This window comes from Corythoichthys intestinalis, unplaced genomic scaffold (genome assembly GCF_030265065.1).
Source record: "Corythoichthys intestinalis isolate RoL2023-P3 unplaced genomic scaffold, ASM3026506v1 HiC_scaffold_23, whole genome shotgun sequence".
Taxonomy (NCBI): domain Eukaryota; kingdom Metazoa; phylum Chordata; class Actinopteri; order Syngnathiformes; family Syngnathidae; genus Corythoichthys; species Corythoichthys intestinalis.
The window spans coordinates 12,056,476-12,076,417 of NW_026651592.1; the positions used below are offsets into that span (position 1 = coordinate 12,056,476).

Sequence of the window (19,942 nt, forward strand, 5' to 3'; positions counted from 1 at the left end):
ATATGTATGTAGTGAAAGTGCTATCACTAAACCATATAAACATTAAAAGCCCTAGCTCCATTGACAAATGACATGAAATACATTAGACTCGACAGTGGATGTTAGCAAGAACAAAAGATTTTGGATTGAAAATTTCGTAACTCACCTTCCGAGCACAAGATTCCTGCCGAATTTTCGTGTACGAGGACCTGTTTCACCCAACCAGCAACGTAGCATTTATAAGCCTCCAAGCTCTTAAAGTTTTTCAAACTTTCGTGAGAATAGGCTGATTTTGTGTGGACAAGATAGTTGTAAATATCAGGATAGCAGATGTCAGGCAAATACGGCGAAGCCAGCGGGTCGAAAAACATCGATTTAGGCATCAAATACGGATCTGGCGAATGGATAAACTGAAGCTTTTCCACGTAACGCCTTTTATGCAACGCATCCAATGAGTTTACAGCGTCAGATAACACCGGGGCTTCCATGAGTTGCTCGATAACTTGCTCGACTAATTGAAAACAATGAGAATAGGTCTAAAAAATAGGTACAATATGGCGGCCGGAAACAGCGACACGCCCATTTTGTGACGTAGGTGAGTAGGGTCTATTTGGTTGACCAACGTTACTAACCGTTATGTATGGTGACGTTTAAGATAGAATCCCGTTGAGAATACTTGCTCAAAAGGTGCTCAGTAGGCGCAGGAGGTAGGCTTTTTTCTGGAAAAAAGCGCCAAGTGTGAACACGGCCTAATAGTAAATAAACAATGCTATATGAGCTGATGTTTTGAGCATGCTTGCAGTAGGCAATACTACGAGGCTAACAAGGTGATCTGCTGCTTGTTATGGGAACTGAGTTTACATTTACAACACAAAATCAAGTTCACATGCGCAAACACATTTAAAGTTTAAAAGAGTGGGTACTTAACTGACGATATATGTCTGTATAGATCTGTATTCTTCAGATTGGGTATGGCTTTCCTCAGAGATTCTTTCTCCATTCGAGTTTCTACCCGCGATTGTCTTCTGGAAGGTCTTCTTCTGTCGCAACTAGGATGTGTATGCAGCGAATAGGGTTAGAGTGGCGAGTAGCACCATCTCCTGTCGGAGAGTTTGAAAAAGAAGCGAACGAGTCTCGGCCCGAAATCAGATTGTTTGTTTTGGGGGTTTTTTGCGTGAAAAATTGGATGTGTGGCGTGTGTGCGTGAGAAAAACAAGCAATTGCGTGTGTCTCACGCTCAAAGCGTGAGAGTTGGCAGCTCTGCATATGAAAGTGACACAACCTTCCCACATCACTTCACAAAGCTAGTTTGCATGATTGTGCCAACCATAATTGAATTTAACCACGATTTAATGCTGAGACATGGCATTAAAAAGAAGAATTTTCAAGTTTTTGGATCAGTTCACAATGAAAAAAGATGACGTGCCTTATGCCTAGTGAAAAGCAGACCTATCCACAACAGAACATCATCAACACAAGGTCGATTTTAGACAATTCAATATAGACTACCACCTCTTGTTAGACTGTATTGTCATGCCCCCACAGGCTGTCAAGGATAGCACTTTGAATTGCTGCGTCGAGTAAGCAGAAAAATAATTATTCATTCATTGCGCATTTTTGGGCTGGTGCGATTTATACTCAGGTGCGACTTATAGACAAGTTTCTTCCATCTTGGACAATGTCTGCCTCGAACTCCCGGTTCAGAAGAAAACAACATGAATACTGTAACGGTTGAAGTAAGCAGTGTTTTACCAAAGTCAAAACTGCGCAATTAAAGTAGAGGAACTCACAGAATCTCCATAAATGGATTCAGCACGACTTTGATGAGACGTAGATGAGATTGTATGATTGTTCTTATCACTTCGTTGATCACTCGTGGACAAAACTATAACAACCTGTCAGCCTGTGTTGACGTGAGGTATAGATTGATATGACGGCCACTTGAGTGACCAATATGAGATTGAATTACACAATACATTTGCCGAATGCAAAAGGGCTGACACGGATTTTGTTGTGACAAGGAAATACTACGAGGTATGTACAGTGGGGCAAATAAGTATTTAGTCAACCACCAATTGTGCAAGTTCTCCTACTTGAAAAGATTAGAGAGGCCTGTAATTGTCAACATGGGTAAACCTCAACCATGAAAGACAGAATGCGGAGGGGAAAAAAACAAACAGAAAATCACGGAGGTTTGATTTTTAAAGAATTTATTTCCAAATTAGAGTGGAAAATAAGTATTTGGTCACCTACACACAAGCAAGATTTCTGAATGTTGAATCACATTAAGCAGCAGGGCACCGTACTCCGGTGAAATGCCGATGTCACACCCCTGTACCGGTGCCCTATATTCGGCTTGGACTCCAGGAGACTCCGATGGCTGGATGGAGCCCTGGTGGCCATTATTCTTGCTTCATACTTTTATGCCATTGGCGTAATCAGCTGCCACTCAAACACACCGGAACTCTCGTTGAAGTGGAATCTTTGTGTCAAAATGATTCAATCGAAAAAAAGTGCCTTCAAAACTTTTTCCACTTCAAAAAAAAAAAAGAGTTTAAAACTTTTTGCTTTTCAAAAAAAGTGACACTTCAATAAAAAAAAAAAAATATATATATATATATATATATATACTTATACATATATATATATATCAAAAAAGTATTTTAAAATATATATATATATATTTAATATATATTAAAAAATATATATATATAAAATATAATAAATAAAATATAATAGCTAATGTCAGAATAAAATATATATTAAAAAATATATTTTCAAAAAATATATATTTTTGCAAATCATTTTTTTCTTTGATTAAAAATAGTTTTTTGATTAAAGCAACTTTTATTGCGATTGAATGATTTAGACACAAATGTCCTACCCCTAATATGGCTCAAACACAAAAAGGATTGCTTCAATCAAAGAAAACAGTTTGAATGATAAATAAAGTGTTCAATTGCGAATTTCTGAGTCTCAAATTTTTTTTCACATTCAAAAACGTTTTCTATGATTGATTTTTTTTTTTTTTTGATTGAAGTGATTTTTCTTTTTGAAAATATATTTTTTGAAGCAACTTATTTTTTGATTGAATAATAAAGACACAAATGTCCTAGCCAAAATGTGGTCCAAACGCAAAATGACATGACTTCAATCAAAAATGGTGTTTCAATTAAAAAAAAAAAAAAAACTTAAAAAAAAAAAAAAAAAAATTCAATCTAAGAAAAATAGTTTTCAAATATTTTTTTTTTGAGTTTCAAATTGATTTTTGCATTCAAACATTTTTTTTTTGATTGAAGTGACGTTTTCTTCGATTGAAAATATATATTTTGATTGAAGCAACTTTTTATTTGGTTGAAGCAATTTTTTTTTTTTTTTTTTTTTGATTGAATAATAAAGACACAAATCTACCTCCATATGTATCGAGAGATTTTGAGTGAAAATCTCCTTCCATCAGCAAGGGTATTGAAGATGAGACGTGGCTGGGTCTTTCAGCATGACAATCATGCCAAACACGCACCCAGGGCAACAAAGGAGTGGCTTCGTAAGAAGCATTTCAAGGTCCTGGAGTGGCCTAGCCAGTCTCCAGATATCAACCCCGTAGAAAATCTGTGGAGGGAGTTTAAAGTCCGTGTTGCCCAACGACAGCCTCAAAACATCAGCGCTTTAGAGGAGATCTGCATGGAGGAATGGGCCAAAATACCAGCAACAGTGTGTGAAAAGCTTGTGAAGAGTTACAGAAAACGTTTGGCCTCCGTTGTTGCCAACAAAGGGTACATAACAAAGTATTGAGATGAACTTTTGGTATTGACCAAATACTTATTTTCCACCATGATTTGCAAATAAATTCTTTAAAAATCAAACAATGTGCTTTTGTTCCCCCCACATTCTGTCTCATGCTTGAGGTTTACCCATGTTGACAATTACAGGCCTCTCTAATAATTTCAAGTGGGAGAACTTGCACAATTAGTGGATGACTACATACTTATTAGCCCCACTGTACGTATAGTAAAAAATAGTATGTCATTCTTTTTTATTGTAGATAATGATCGTAATAAAAAACATTTGGACAACATGTGTCCATTTCTTGTTTTATTTAAAACGATAGGTGCGCGTGCAAAACAGGTCAATAAATCACAATTTATAAAATGATGAGAAAAATATTAACGAAGGTTAAGCATACGAGGAATGTATTATCAGACAGCAGAGCTTAAGGGAGCCAAACTTTCACCCGACATTACGAGACACTCGGTGGCATTCAGACAGGCTTTCTCTCGCTGTGTTCGATAATTCCAGCTTTAATAGCATATCTTAAAGATGCTGCAGTTAAAAAGTTTGTCGTTGGATCTCGGCAAGCTCGGCCAACCACCGACTGTCCCAGCCTCTGCCTCTTGGCTGCCCCGGGAGTCAAGCCGTCTGTCATCAAAGTAAAACGCACGTTGTCTCGATATACGTCCATCGACGAGCAAGTCAAGTTGTCTTCCTTTGCCTAACAGCGTTTTCTAGCTGTAAACAAAGGAACAAAAACTTGTAACACTTGGATTTATGCAGTGCCATCAAACACATACTGATTAGCAACAGGATAGCAGCAGCAGTAGTTGTAGTAAAAATGATTAAACTTCCTCATTGCAATCGTCATCGTAATATCAATAGCAAAGGCAACAAGTCGTTTCATGCGGAAGATTTTATTTTTGGTATTTTTGAAACACATACCTTTCATCAGGGCCGACCCAGGCCATTTGGGGGCTCTAAGCAAAATAATGCCAAGGGGCCCATATTTTTGGGCCACCATTTCGTCACAGTGTACTGTGAAACCCATACATGCAATCCAACCTATATGTCCATATTTTGTATATTAATCAGATTTTGTTGCACTGCATTCTTCAAACTTCTCACCCCAATGACTGTCAGTACCAAACCTTTTTCTAAAATAGGAAAGAAAGAAGTTAAGGAAGAACTTTTATTTTTTAAGCTTGTAATCAAGTATCACAACTCACAAATGTCAAATAAAGCAAACTGTAGTAAACAAAATAGAATATAAATTAAACAATTGCCAGATTGTCCCCTATCTGGGCCCCCTAGTGGTCAGGGGCCCTAAGCAGCTGCATAGTCTGCGTATAGGCTGGGCCGGCCCTGCCTTACATACAAAATTCCCGTGTTCGTGAATGAGGACATATCCAACTTTTTGGGTGTGCAACTAGTACTGGAATGCCTCGGAGCTTCCTGATGGCGTTTCCATCGACTGCCGTAGAGTCAATAAAACACGATAATATTTTACTTGTGGTCACCCTCGGCCACTTCTTGATGTTGTCTTCCCATGTCGAGATGGCAGAAGGATGCGGTATTTCCAAATCGTGGTTTTTCAGGGTTTTTAGTGAACAAAGCCACTCCAGCGCCATTGAAGTCAATGGTAAAAAAATCCGAAACGGAAGTGGTAAGGAAGTAAAGCGGAAGTACCTCGGAAACTTGTCTCTAGTCCAAAAAATACGGTAACTAGATGACTTTTTTGAGGCGTAATCAGTAATTTAATTACTTTTTCAAGCAATCTGTGACAACACTGGCTATGACCAACCTTTTAAAACCGCGTCAGATATCATATAATGTAGAATGTGACGGGTGACTCCAGTAGGATTAAACCTGCACATTACATTCTGCAACCCTAATGAAAAATGATTAATAATAATTAATAATTTAGTAGAATCTGTATCAACCACATATCGTGCTTGTATGTCCTTCCATGATTTATGATTTTGTGTGTGACAACACACGCCAGGCTGATATGGTGAGGCACGGGTTGGGGACGTCAGAGGGCAAATTACAAACTGTGGTGCAATACACTTGGGTAGTAGAGCTGAATTAAAACTCAGCCCAACGAATATCACGGCCTTTTGTTTTTCCGAACACCCTGGTGGACATCCGCTGGTTGTATGTGGACAAAATAATTTTTCTTGTAAAATTTTGTAAAAATGTTTTATAATCCGAAAATGTGGGTATTTTACCAAATAGTTTATCACAAAACATTTCCAGTCTACATCAGTTCCAAAATTGTCTTGCAAAAACCATAGACTTCATAATCGTATTGACGGGTCACACCCGTCATGCACCCCGCATTCAAGCCTTCAAGCAGGGGGCCGTCCTACAGTCCGCTTCGGTTATTCACAGTCGGTCGAACTGCGACAACACTTGCAGCGATCCAATGCTGGATTTAGGTTGGAAAAAGTACGAAAGCTGTACAGCATACAAACAGGAAAGATTGTCTCAGGCAGAGGTTGCGCTAGACATTTTCGTTGTCTGTCATTTTGACTGACAGGGTCATACAAATCCGGTCATAGTCTATTTTTACCCGTCACTTAAATTTTTAAAATGATAATGATGACATATTCAATAGTATTTAGTATTCATTCATTTTTAATTAATATTGTAACGCTTGCTTGGCGGCGAAAAATTAGACACGGAAGTCGTGGTATTTTTCTCCCTTTTTACTCTGCTTACCGCCAACAACTCCGCCCCCAAAGAAAAAGAGGCAACGATATAGACCCCAATCACTAACGTCACACAATGATCTTAATTGTGGTTGTCAGCCCAAAATTTTCTAAATATATATTAAATGCATCTTACCAGATATAAAAAGACTACTACATAGTCTGTGGTGATCGTTTGGTGCCCAGATTTCTTGTCGAATTACAGCAGTCCATCTCGCTCTCATCTTCGGGTCTCTCAGAATACGGTAGAACTTCAAGTCTCTCCGTCTATCTTCTCTGTTACAGCAACCAACCGCCACACACGCCTTCACCATTTTGATTATTAATATTAACCAGCAGAAAAACACGCCGTAATAGGAGGCATGTACGTAGCGGTAATGTGTAAACATGACGAGCTGACACACAATATGGCGGCCCCGGTCAGGGGGGCGGAGTTGTGACGTCATGTGATTGGGGTCTATACACAGGCGGCAATCTTGTCCATCAATTGGATGACGCGCTGGCACACCGGGTGCACCAATAAGAACCTCGCGTTGATGTGTCAATCACGGTGCCGCCGCCAGACCCCGGTGACGCTACAATATTCTGACAGAAGAGCCAACGACGTCATGCATTAAGAGAGACAATACCTAATTAATATGCCAACTCGCCACCCTGTGGTCTCACTGGTCTGGGGTGTGAATTGCAACCTGTCTATCAAAACCACGGACGGACGGACTTCAGTTTTTTCCGTCACCGTTTTAAAAAACCGGTCAACGACGGAAAATATCCGGTTAACGCGACCCCTGGTCTCAGGAGTGATTTGTTCGAGGATTCAAGGTAATTATTATATTTTTTGCTCCATGCATGCATTTTGAAACGTGAATACAATGGGGAAAAATTTGCTGCTACGGCCGCCGTACCGGATTTCTCACTAGCGTTATACTTCGAAATATTCACATAACATGGAAGATAACTGCCCGTTTTTTTTTTTTTTTTTTGCTTTTGACCAAGAATATTGTAAGAAAGCCCATTGTGTGTGTGTGTGTGCGCTTTAGTTTAATTGTTGCGACGCTGGCCCTTTAGGAAGAGCGAAGCTCGCTAACCCTCCTCCCTTTACAGCAGTGTAGTTCGTTCCCCAAGCTACCGTCATGTTCACTTACCATCCGAAAGTTGTGTGTAAATGAGAGAAGGAAGTATAGTGTTGAAGTGTGTCTCAACAATGTATAAACACGTTTGGTTGATGACAGTTCCTCAGCTAATAATCCGTTGCATTTGCTAGCCCCGGCGAGCTAACCGCTAGCCGCCCTGTGCTAATTGCTAATGCTAATCGTTGGCACCTTTGACTACATTGTTGAGGCTAAATGATTGTTTCCAATTCACTTGTCAATCTAGGTTGTTATTCTAATTTCCTTCTTAATGTGTTTGCTGATTATTGTCCATGATGAGCAATTCTATGCATGATGTGAGCGGTATATTATTGTTACGTTTATTTAGGTAGACATGTTTATACCACGGGCGTACGTTTTCATAGGGACGGTACATACATAACACTCGGAACTTTTCAGGATGCTAACATTGTCCCCACCAACTTTTAAGCAACCTTATTTGCATAATATAATGAGTTCAGTTATGTAGGAAATTTAGATTGTCTTCCTGTACGTTGTAAGGATAGAATTGAGCCTACCATTATTAAGTGAATTATTTTCATTATGTTTATGTTTGCTAATAAAAAAAACAGACACTTATTTTGGAGGTTTTCAGAATGTTTCTTTAGTAGTTTTTGAAAACAAAGGTTTGAATAGAACAGTGTATCACCTGAACCAATGCACTTTAAAGTTGGTATCAGTCGATGTGAATTTGTTTTGCATTGATCATTTAGCCTATCAATTAATTAGGTTCACATTCATGAGAAATGTGGCCCTGAATGCCGTTGACCCATTCTGTTTGGTCTTATTAATGTCCCGTCCCCAGCAAAAAGTGTACATGCAGGTTATGCTGTTACGTTGTTATGCTACGCCCTTGGTTTATACAGTATATGTGCGTGTGTATAATAGGCCTGAACGATATTGGAAAAAACTATTGTTGCGATTTTTTTGGGGTGTGCAATATATTGCGATATTATATTGCAATAGTAATAAATTGAAAAAAAAAAAAAAAAAATATATATATATATATATATATATATTTTTTTTTTTTTTTTTAAAGAAATGTTCACTAGATGACTTGAATAGCTGTTTGGAAATACTTTGCATGACACACCGTGACCACAGTGTATTCATATAATACCGTTTCATTAGTGAATGATTAAGATTGCTGTATGAAGGGATCCAGGAAGCCATGTCTGCTCAAAATAGATAATTTATTGAACACAATATTTGACACTTCAACAGCAGCAAATATATTACATGACAAATAAAACAGCAGGTGCATTCGTCCCCCAAGTTTTTGACAAAATATAACAATAAATAAAAACTTCTGTAAAATAACAAAAGTTGTAAACATATTTGAACAAAAATATTAAATATGACAAATAAGAGTTGTTCACAAACTATAACAATAAATAAAAACCTCAGTAAAACAACAATAAAGTTGTCAACATATTTGAACTTAAATATTAAATCTGTCAAATAAAAGTGCAAGTGCATTAATCCCCTGAGTTGTTTGCACAAAATATAACAATATAAAACTGTAAAACTGCAACAAAGTTTTAAAAATATTTAAACAAAAATATTAAGTATCAAAACTTTATGTGCAGCTGTACTATAGTTATTTGAAAAATACGATTTACAATTCATTTAAATATAAAAGAAACAAACTCAATTCAGCTTGTAAATAATTGAACTGAATAACTGCAAATAACTGTGATGAATAACAGAACCATTTTAAAGAGCATACGACACCAGAAAAAAAGTCTTAAATGGCATTATTATGTGAATTAGAATCATATTTTGAGACGATTCGACCATATACAACAATTTAGCAAAGCGCAGATGACGAGAAATTAGTCTTTTAATCTGCCGGTTAGCCACGCCTACAATTATAGGGCTTTAGCGTCCCCAACAGGTGGATGACGTCAGCGGTAGACTAGGCTCATCGGTTTTACTATTCAGCCCATTGAGGGAGAATTGTTCAGAACGAGGAAAACGAGACGAAGAGAGCTGCAAAATGTCATTGTTTCAGTCTCTCTACTCCCAATATTTTTACAGGATATTCTTTTTATCCAAGTATTTTCCCCAATAGCTATATAAATGGCTTGAGAAGGACCAGTCAGCCCGTCGAGGGGGAACTATTCACAATGAGGAAAACGCGACGAAGAGAGCGTCAAAATGTCATTGTTTCTGTCTCTTTACTTCAATATTTTTACAGGATATTCTTTTTATCCAAGTATTTTTCCCCAATAGCTATATAAATGGCTTGAGAAGGACCAGTCAGCCCGTCGAGGGGGAACTATTCACAATGAGGAAAACGTGACGAAGAGAGCGGCAAAATGTCATTGTTTCTGTCTCTTTACTTCAATATTTTTACAGGATATTCTTTTTACCCAAGTACTTTCCCCAATTGCTAAATAAATGGCATGGTCATGACAAATAACTTGTGCTAAATGGAATATAAAATAATAAAAATCCATTTATTCAAGACGACATGGCAAAATTACTCCATAATGGTCAAAACAGTCGACTTTACCTTTACTGTCACACCTGCCGAACGATATTTTATGACACCTAAATCGGACATATGTCATTTCCCTTCCCTGGCTTCGGAGAATGTAAACAGACCAGAAGGAGTGACAGCTAGCCGACATGCTAACCCGAACCGAGGGATGTTTCAAAGTCTTCGAAGTGGAAAATCACACATAACTAGCCTGGATTATTTGACATGACGACCCGGTTGTCGAGTTTCTTTGCGGATCGGCAAACCGCCCGGCGGAGAGCAATTTACAGTTCGTTCCCTGGAGGAGGGTGGCTGGAATTGTTGTGTAGCTAACGTGCTAACAGCTAACTGCTAATGAGCGTGAGGATAGCTTTTTACATGCCTATCAATGATCAAACGTAAGTAGTCCTTTATTTAAAGGAATTTTATAGTGTTTACTTTGTAATCACTGTATTCGTATTTGACATAATACAAAACAAGATGTTTACTCACTTCCTTGTAAGTCCAATGGTCCCACAGTAAATATCCACGGTGAATGGGAACCTTTTGAAACTCCAAAAAGGCGCATACGCCTCTCCCGCATACAGAATGATTTTTCTGCAGCCGTTTGGCTGGCGTGATGCAAAAAATAAAAGTATTAATCCGCAAAATCAGCTGAATCCTTCGTCCTCATACACAACAGTACACTGTAGCGTGAAGAGGACGTCTTCTACCGTACACGTCACAGCGCCCTCCTCCTCAATGCGAGACCGAAGCCGGAAGTCACTCATTTTCCTGGCGCGGGATTCAAAAAACTAAATAAATATAGCGATCGCTTCCACACACATCCAAGCGGTCCATATCATTCAGGAGCATAAAATACCGCGTGTATTATGAAATAAACATGCTTTTTCGTGTCACAAGCACTTTAACTCCCAAATTTCCTTCCTTCCTGATAGCTGTCACATGAGTAAAAAGAAAAGACATTCCTGCAGCTGTGTTATGTATTTGTCTGCATATCGTCCACCTTCCTTGCTCAGCAATTCTCAACTGGGTCTCATAGGTTTTTGGCCAAGACAACTAGTTTATCCACCATTGCAGGCTTGAGACAAGAACGTTGGCACGTAGCAATGTTCCCACCTGGACTAAAAAGCCTCTGATGGGAGGCTCGTAGCAGAAATGCATAGATACCTGCGTTTTAAATGGTCCCATATGTTCGACGGATTACTTCTTGTTGAGGCAACCACGGCGAGGCACTGTCAACAGGGCTGTTTTTTGTTCCTTATAATCTTGTCGATAGCCAAAATACTTCCAAAACTCCTTTTGGAGACAGTCTTCCCTATTCAACGTGTTGCTTGCTTTCACTTTGAAAACGGCCCCTCCTCCCTCCGCTCTGCTGTTCGGCCCCTCCTCCCTCCACTCCGCTGCAGCAGGGGAGGGGGAGGAGCCGATGACTGCGAGTTGGAGGGAATGAGAGGCTGTCCTTCCTGCTCCTTCCTCAAAACAAACGTTAGTGGATTAAAAAAAGTGAAATGAAAAAACTATCGCACGTCCTTGCGATGGGACTATTGCGCATGCGCACATCGCGATGGCGATGTTTAAACGATATATCGTTCAGGCCTAGTTTCTACCAAAAAGTTCTTTTTTGGTTTCATCTGACCATAATGACCACATTCTCCCAGTCCTCTTCTGGATCATCCAAATGCTCTCTAGCCAACCGCAGACGGGTCTGGACGTGTACTTTCTTCAGCAGGGGGACACGTCTGCCAGTGCAGGATTTGAGTCCCTGGCGGCGCATTGTGTTACTGATAGTAGCCTGTGTTACTGTGGTCCCAGCTCTCTGTAGGTCATTCACTAGGTCCCCGCGTGTGGTTCTGGGATTTATGCTCACCGTTCTTGTTATCATTTTGACGCCACGGGGTGAGATCTTGCATGGAGCCCCAGATTGAGGGAGATTATCAGTGGTCTTGTATGTCTTCCATTTTCTAATAATCGCTCCCACAGTTGATTTCTTTACACCAAGCGTTTTACCTATTGCAGATTCAGTCTTCCCAGCCTGGTGCAGGTCTACAATTTTGTCTCTGGTGTCCTTCGACAGCTCTTTGGTCTTGGCCATAGTGGAGTTTGGAGTGTGGCTGAATGAGGTTATGGACAGGTGTCTTTTATACCGATAATGAGTTAAAACAGGTGCCATTAATACAGGTAACGAGTGGAGCCTCGTTAGAAGTTAGACCTCTTTGACAGCCAGAAATCTTGCTTGTTTGTAGGTGACCAAATACTTATTTTCCACTCTAATTTGGAAATAAATTCTTTAAAAAAATCAAACAATGTGATTTTCGGTTTTGTTTTTCTTCCACATTCTGTCTCTCATGGTTGAGGTTTACCCATGCTGACGATTACAGGCCTCTCTAATCTTTTCAAGTAGGAGAACTTGCACAATTGGTGGTTGACTAAATACTTATTTGCCCTTGCCTGGTACCCCAGACTCAACGCTGTTCCGGCTATTGAGTCTGGCCACCATTCCCACGGATACAATTTCCAGGGCGGAGCAAGCCACAGCAAACAGACAGCGGAGTGGACCAATCAGCGACGGGCAGACGTGACGTTATTAACTGACGACGGAAGCACGAGGGACTTGCGTGCGGAGTTTATTCAACATGGCTAGCGCGAGACAGACTATTGTCAATGACTCGTGTCGATGTGTTTTTGGTAATTTAAAACAGAATTTACCGCGGATTGGAACATGTTCTCGGTTATCCCGTTGACCATCTGTGTTGTGGAGACGACTTTCGACGCGCAAGCGTGACGTTGCTCGTGAAGAACACGTCACGCAAATCAACGAATCTGATTTGTCGATTGATTTTGTACCTGCTCGAAAAGGCCGTTAATGGGATGGTTCCCAGACTATTTCTCTCAGTGTTTGAAAAATACAGGGAGAATAGTTTGGCAGAGCCAGGCAATATTTGCCCCACTGTAAGTAATGAGTAGCATTGTGAATAACTGCTTATAATGTTTTTTTTTTTTTTTTCTCAGAACAAAGTTATTTAAACTTATTATTATACGGTGCTATAAGATGTCACATAAACACATTAAGACAAAGACATTACAAAAAAACAAAAAATCATTCAATTACTGTGAGAGTCAAAACGTACAGAAATGAAGCAAAACAGAAATGTCCAAAGAGTAGAGCAGGGCGGTAAACCGAAAATTTACCGTCACCGAAATTCTTAACGATGACCGACGTAATTTTGACCATGTCGGTAAATTCGGTAAATTAATAAAACAAGAAAATAGTCTTTTCATCCCGCTTTGATTCTGTGTTGTTCGTCTATGTTCATTCCCCTTTAAGAAAGCAGTGAATGTGCTTACGTAGGGAGTCACGTGATCATCAGGAAGCCAATCAAACAAAAGCCCGGTAAGCTAACGCTAGCAGCTAACGCTACAAGCAAAACGTGATGGAGTGTGGCTTAAGGGAGGTTCACCAAACTTTCAACCGACATTTAGTAGACTCTTGGTGGCATCCAGACGAGCTTTCACCCGCTGTCCTCCTTTGTTCTCACGATTTCCGGAGATGGTGCTTTCAGTGCTTTCTACTGGTAGCCAGGCTAACGCTAGCTAGCGGCTAACGCTACAAATGAACGTTATGGAGTCGGATAGAGGCTCTAACCTTGTCGAAACGGCTGAACTTAATGAGTGGATTGGGCACGGACTGCATCTAGCAATTACTATGTGGCGTTATTTTGTATCTGTCTGTGTGTGTGATTCCTCTGATAGCTTTTGTGATGGTAAAGAATTCTGCATAAAGTACAATCCAACGGCGAAACTTATAATGACCGAGAAATGGCCCCAGCTATTTTTATTGTGCGTGCATTTATGAAAAAATGCACTGGGGGGGAAAAAAAACCCTTAAACCATAAAGTAAACACTTGTATTTAATAATTATATCACAGCAGCCATTAACAATAAGTTGTCTTTTTGAAGTGTACTGTTCAAGCTGCAAGTCATTTGTGTTACAATTACATGTTTGCACAGGCATATTGATTTTGACAATGTACATTGTTCAAGTCATACACGCTGTTATAAATGTTCATACTTGAATTCTTATTGCTTACAATACATTTTTATTAGGGCTGTCAAACGATTAAAATTTTTAATCGAGTTAATTACAGCTTAAAAATTAATTAATCGTAATTAATCGCAATTCAAACCATCTATATAATATGCCATATTTTTCTCTAAATTACTGTTGGAATGGAAAGATAAGACGCAAGATGGATATATATTTTCAACATGCGGTACATAAGGACTGTATTTGTTTATTATAACAATAAATCAGTTCTAAATCAGTTATAGAAATTTTATATTAAAACCCCTCTTAATGTTTTCGTTTTAATAAAATTTGGTAAATTTTCAATCAAAAAATGAACTAGTAGCCCGCCATTGTTGATGGCAATAATTACTTACACTATAAAATCAGTCGCACCCAAACGCCAGCAGAGGGCAGCAAAACTCCGCAAAACACAATTAACAGGTGGGCCTTTCACTCTAGTGACATTTAAATATGTCTGAGCTGGGCAAGTGCGTTAATTGCGTCAAATATTTTAACGTGATTAATTTAAAAAATTAATTAACGCCAGTTAACGCGATAATTTTGACAGCCCTAATTTTTTAAAAATTTAATGTTTAGACTGCATGTACAATTGTTAAATACAGTATATCAAATTGAATGCTGGTAAATAAATCAACAAGAAATAGTTAATCTGTATTTCATGCATTGATTCAGATTTTCAAATTATATAACAGTCCGCTTGGGCGAATTTATCGTCATTTATCGTTATCGAGATAAATCTGCTCAATTTATCGTGATACATGTTTAAGGCCATATCGCCCAGCCCTACCAAAGAGCATGAGTGACCTCTAGTGGAGACAACATATTTCTCATCATGAAATTAAAAAGATCAGATCTCCGGTTTTCCGTGATCAATCGATGCCAAATAAAAACTGGGAGAGAGGTTAAAAACTGCGCTTTCGACTCACGTTGACGGCAGCGCTCTATGTCAAATACTTCATTTTTTGCAGTGGTGTAAAGACTCCACGTGACTGAACAGGCCAGCACGATCAGAGGACGGCAACCTTGAGTCTGACTGGTATAATGGATTCATGTGATTATTGCTGCGACATCTCAATGGTGAAAACATAACCTATCTTGTCCGCCGATGACGTCTGCTGTAAATTAGCCACATTAGCAATTGCTAATTGTTTTGTGGCCGCTAGATGGCATAATTAATTTCTGAGTGAATTTAGCTAATGCCTCAGACTTTTCTCAAAGTTAAAAGATATTCAAATGGAAAAAAAATAAAGACTTCAAGACCTTATATAATTTAGTTGTTCTCCTCCAAAATGTATTTATCCATATCCTTAAAAACAGTGATTCTGTCAAAATGATGTCTTGCTATATTTCATCTTTTGATAAGGGAAGATTTCAGAGTATGGAAATAAAAGTTGTTGATCGAGTTGTCCGATAATGATTTTTTTAACCGATATCCCCATATTGTCCACCTCCAAAAATCCGATACCAATATCAATCCGATAAAAGCGGTCGCACGCTTAACGTGTTATTGTTAATGGTATTGTGATTAAAGATGCACCGATACCAGTATCGACGGAGGGGCCGTTCCAGCCCGAAATGGTGGTATCGGCATCGGCCAGTTTCAACAAAGAGGGCGCCGATACCATTTACTGGCATCACTTGAACGCAGCTGTACTGTCCTCACCAAGTCGCCACGGCTCAGTCCTGGCTATACAGCGAGGTAAACTCCCAAATGACGATGCAGGACATCAGTATGTTTTTTTTTTTTTTTTTTACTTTATTTTGTCGTTGATCCTAACGTCATCACTTGAAGAATGAAATTAAAAATAGAAATGAAACAATCAACTTCGTCCTCCGTAACAAACATGTTCACAACAACGCAAATCCTTGATGATGAGCTGCTAATACAGCTGTGACATTCACAAACGGTTACCATGCATTCGCTAGTGTCCGCACATCATCCAAACAGCTATACAACTTTTTATTTTTTTGAGAGAGAGAGAGAGAGCCAAGTATGAGGAACTGGCAGGCGAATGCCAGGGGATGGAAGACCCAGTGCAATCCCATAGAAGTCGGGTGCACAGGATTTGCCGGTCAGTCGCTCATCAGGGCACTTAAGATGCTTGGAGTGAAGGGACTGCACAACAGGCGAGCCATTAGGAAAAGCAGTGACGCAGCAGAGAAGGCGTCCAGATGGCTGTGGATCAAGCGGGGCGACGCGTACTCACATGCTCTTAAGACACAAGCCGGGACTTGATCAACCCCGGCTGGGTCCCCTGGGCGAGGGTGTATGTTGTGAGACCCGAAACACCCAGTGAACCCAGGTGCCAACACTGATGATGTGTCTTAAGTTGCACCAAAAGTGTATATTAGAACTATTTAATCTGGCTAAGCCAGTGACCTCCGGGAAAGGCCGGATGACACCATGGCGCCTGCTGGGGAGACAGCTGACAACTGGAAACACAGTAACAGGGGCAGAGAGGGCCAGCAACCCAAACTGCAGCATCCGTGAGGGTGCACCCACATATAAGCTACGGAAAGCCCTAATGAATCATACCCCCAGGAGTGCCCGAGAGGGGGGGTAGGATGAGCACTCCAACAGGACTGATAATCAGGTGATGAAACGGAACGAAATGACGACAATGAGTGCAGTCTGTCCATGTGGCAAAGTCTGCAAGAACCCACGTGGTCTGAAGCTCCACCAAACCAAAATGGGATGTGTGACGAGGACGCAGGTGGTGCAACGCACAGGTTAAGTATAGCTAGTTAAACAGCTAGTTAAGTGTTTGTCAATTACTTCAATACGGCGAGTCACTGACCTGCGTGATAAGCTAATTTTTTCGAATTTGTTCTTGCTCTCAGGACATAAAATACTTGCTGTCTCTACCACGCACTCTTTAAGAAACTCCCCTTCGGAGAAAGGCTTGCTGGCTTTTGCTAGTTTGAATGCCAGTAAATAACTTGCCTTCGTACTTGCTTCTTGGATCGAAGTTGCTCGAATAAAGGTGTTTTGCTGCGCTTGCAAGCAAGCGACCAACCTGTTAGCGGTAGCCGTACGTCCTTGTGTTGAAAGATTGCTGGCGTAATTAGCATGCTTGGTGGTAAAGTGACGGCTGATGTTGTACTCTTTTAAAACTGCAACGGTTTCTTGGCAAATAAGACATACAGCCTCGGACCGGACTTCAGTGAAAAAGTACTTAGGCGTCCATTCTTTGTTAAACACCCGGCACTCACTGTCGACTTTTCTTTTCTTTGACATTGCTGTAGTGTAGATGGGTTCTGACCTGACTAGTAGTCGAAGAGCGATAACTGGAAATGGCTCGGGCTCCGTAAAATCAAGACACTGCGCCTACTGGTGTTGAAATGCCTGTCATTACAAGTCAAATGAAATAAATGCAATCATTCACATCAAACCTTATTTCTGTACAAATCTTCGGCGGGCCGGATTAAAAAGACCAACGGGCCGAATGTGGCCCGCGGGCCGTAGTTTGCCCACCCCTGTCTTAAAGTCTTGTCAAATCATTTTCTCCATCTTGTTTTGAGTGTTAAAGACAAGTTAACCGATTAATGTGTAAGATTATTCCACTTACTAAATAAATACAGGTAGTCCCTGGGTTATAGAGCTGCAACTAACGATTATTTTCATAATCGATTAATTGGATGATTAATTAAACGATTTATTTGATAAATGTCACTTTTTTTTTCAATTACCTTCCTTCAGAATTTAGCTTGAAGTTGTTTTAGCCATGTTGCAAGTAAGAAAGAAGGCAAAATGGATGACTACTTCCTTCAAAAATAATATTTTATTCCAGCTTCCTAATTTAACTGTAGTCTACAACTGTATCGTTGGCAACTAATTTATTCATCGATGACTATCGATCTTTTTGTTCATGTCCTACTTTGACATAACAAAAATATAATGAAGAAATCTACGACTACATTTACGATTGAGAAGTTATATGTGTGTTATGTATTCAAGAATTTAGACAAGTGTAAGGTGAAGAAGGTCCTAAATGATTAATTGGTTACCAAAATAGTTGTCGATTAATTTGCGAATCGATTAGCTGTCTATTAATCGATTAATTGTTGCACCTCTAACGGGTTGCGATGGAGTTCCTACGCTGGCGACGTAATCCGAATTTCTGCGTGAATTGGAATTTATCCGAACAAAAGCAACAGATGAGGACTCCTAAAGCATGTCATGTCGCATAATGAACATAATAGCCGCCAATGTTCTTTTTCCATGAACAGTAACTCAGAATGAACATAGGAGCTGCAATTATTTTTTTCCACTCATTTTCTCTATTATAATCGTTTTCGTCTCTACGCAGAACAGAACACTATTCAGGCCGCTTCCGTTATTCTATAAAGTTAGGTACAGAATGTGAGTGGACCCTCATGGCATGAACACATGTGTGCGTGTGTTTGCTGTGATTCTCGCCTTCTGCCTCTACTGCAGGGCTCCCCAAACTATTCCACATCGAGCAGCAGTAGGTGCAGGATGTCTTTGCAACAAAACAGGACGACGCCTTTGTACCAGTCTTGTGTCTTATAAGTGTAATCAGTTGATTGTAGTCAGGTGCCGCTTGCTATAGACCCTACCCACGTGACGTCACAACTCCGCCCTCCTGACTGGTGCCGCCCAAGTGTCCGGCAACACATCGTGTTTACCTGTTACGGCTACGTACGTTCCTCCTATTTACGGCGTGTTTTTCTGCTCGTTAACATTAATAATCAAAATGGTGAAGGCGTGTGTGGCGGTCGGTTGCAATAACAGAGAAGATAGACGGAGAGACTTGAAGTTCTACCGGATTCCGAGAGACCCGGAGAGGAGAGCGAGACGGGCTGCTGCAATTCGACGAGAAAACTGGGCTCCAAACGATTACCACAGATTATGTAGTAGTCATTTTATATCTGGCAAGATGCATTTAATATATATTTAGAGGGTTTTGGGCTGACAACCACAATTAAGATCATTGCTAGGCTAATCGCCGACAACATACACGTATGTATGTCGTGAGAGTGCTATCGCTAAACCATATAAACATTAAAAGCCCTAGCTCCATTGACAAATGACATGAAATACATTAGACTTGACAGTGGATGTTAGCAAGGACAAAAGATTTTGAATTGAAAATTTCGTAACTCACCTTTCCAAGCACAAGATAGATTCCTGCCGAATTTTCGTGGACGAGGACCTGTTTCACCCAACCAGCAACGAAGTATTTATAAGCCTCCAAGCTCTTAAAGTTTTTCAAACTTTCGTGAGAATAGGCTGATTTTGTGTGGACAAGATAGTTGTAAATATCAGGGTAGCTAGCAGATGTCAGACAATGACGGCGAAGACAGCGGGTCCAAAAACATGGATTTAGGCATCAAATATGGATCTGGCGAATGGATAAACTGAAGCTTTTCCACATAACGTTATTATGCAACGCATCCAGTGAGTTTACGGCATCCGAAAGCACCGGGTCTTCCATGAAATGCATTATAAATGGCTCGATCAATTGAGACCATTGGTAATACAGACACAAAATGACAAAAGGACAATGGGGCGGAACAATACAGCGATCACGTGATTTTGTGACGTCGGTGGGTAGGGTCTATAGCAGAAATTGGTTAAACTGTCTGTGCTCGATCTGTAGAAACAAAAACCAGGATCCGCAGCGGCCCTTGAGAACCGGTTTGGACTCCCCTGCTCAACTGCCTTGTTTGTTGCCTTGCTGGGGCAAAAAGATGCTTCAATTAAGTTTTCAATTTTTTTTCTTATGAACATTTG

At 40.0% G+C, this 19,942-nt stretch overlaps 1 protein-coding gene across 17 annotated transcripts in view; it reads left to right on the forward strand.

Moving 5' to 3' along the window:
- Positions 1 to 19,942, forward strand: part of LOC130911137 (CD166 antigen homolog A-like) — a 164,712-nt gene that overhangs the window by 49,648 nt on the left and 95,122 nt on the right. Inside the window, exon 1 of one of the 17 annotated variants that reach the window (XM_057828889.1) lies at positions 6,577 to 7,280. The exons of the other annotated variants lie outside the window; for them this stretch is intronic. Coding sequence (XP_057684872.1) covers positions 7,100 to 7,280 — 181 coding nt within the window. The 5' untranslated portion in view covers positions 6,577 to 7,099. Of the gene's footprint in view, positions 1 to 6,576; positions 7,281 to 19,942 lie in introns of those variants that run through there. 17 annotated transcript variants of the gene reach the window in all.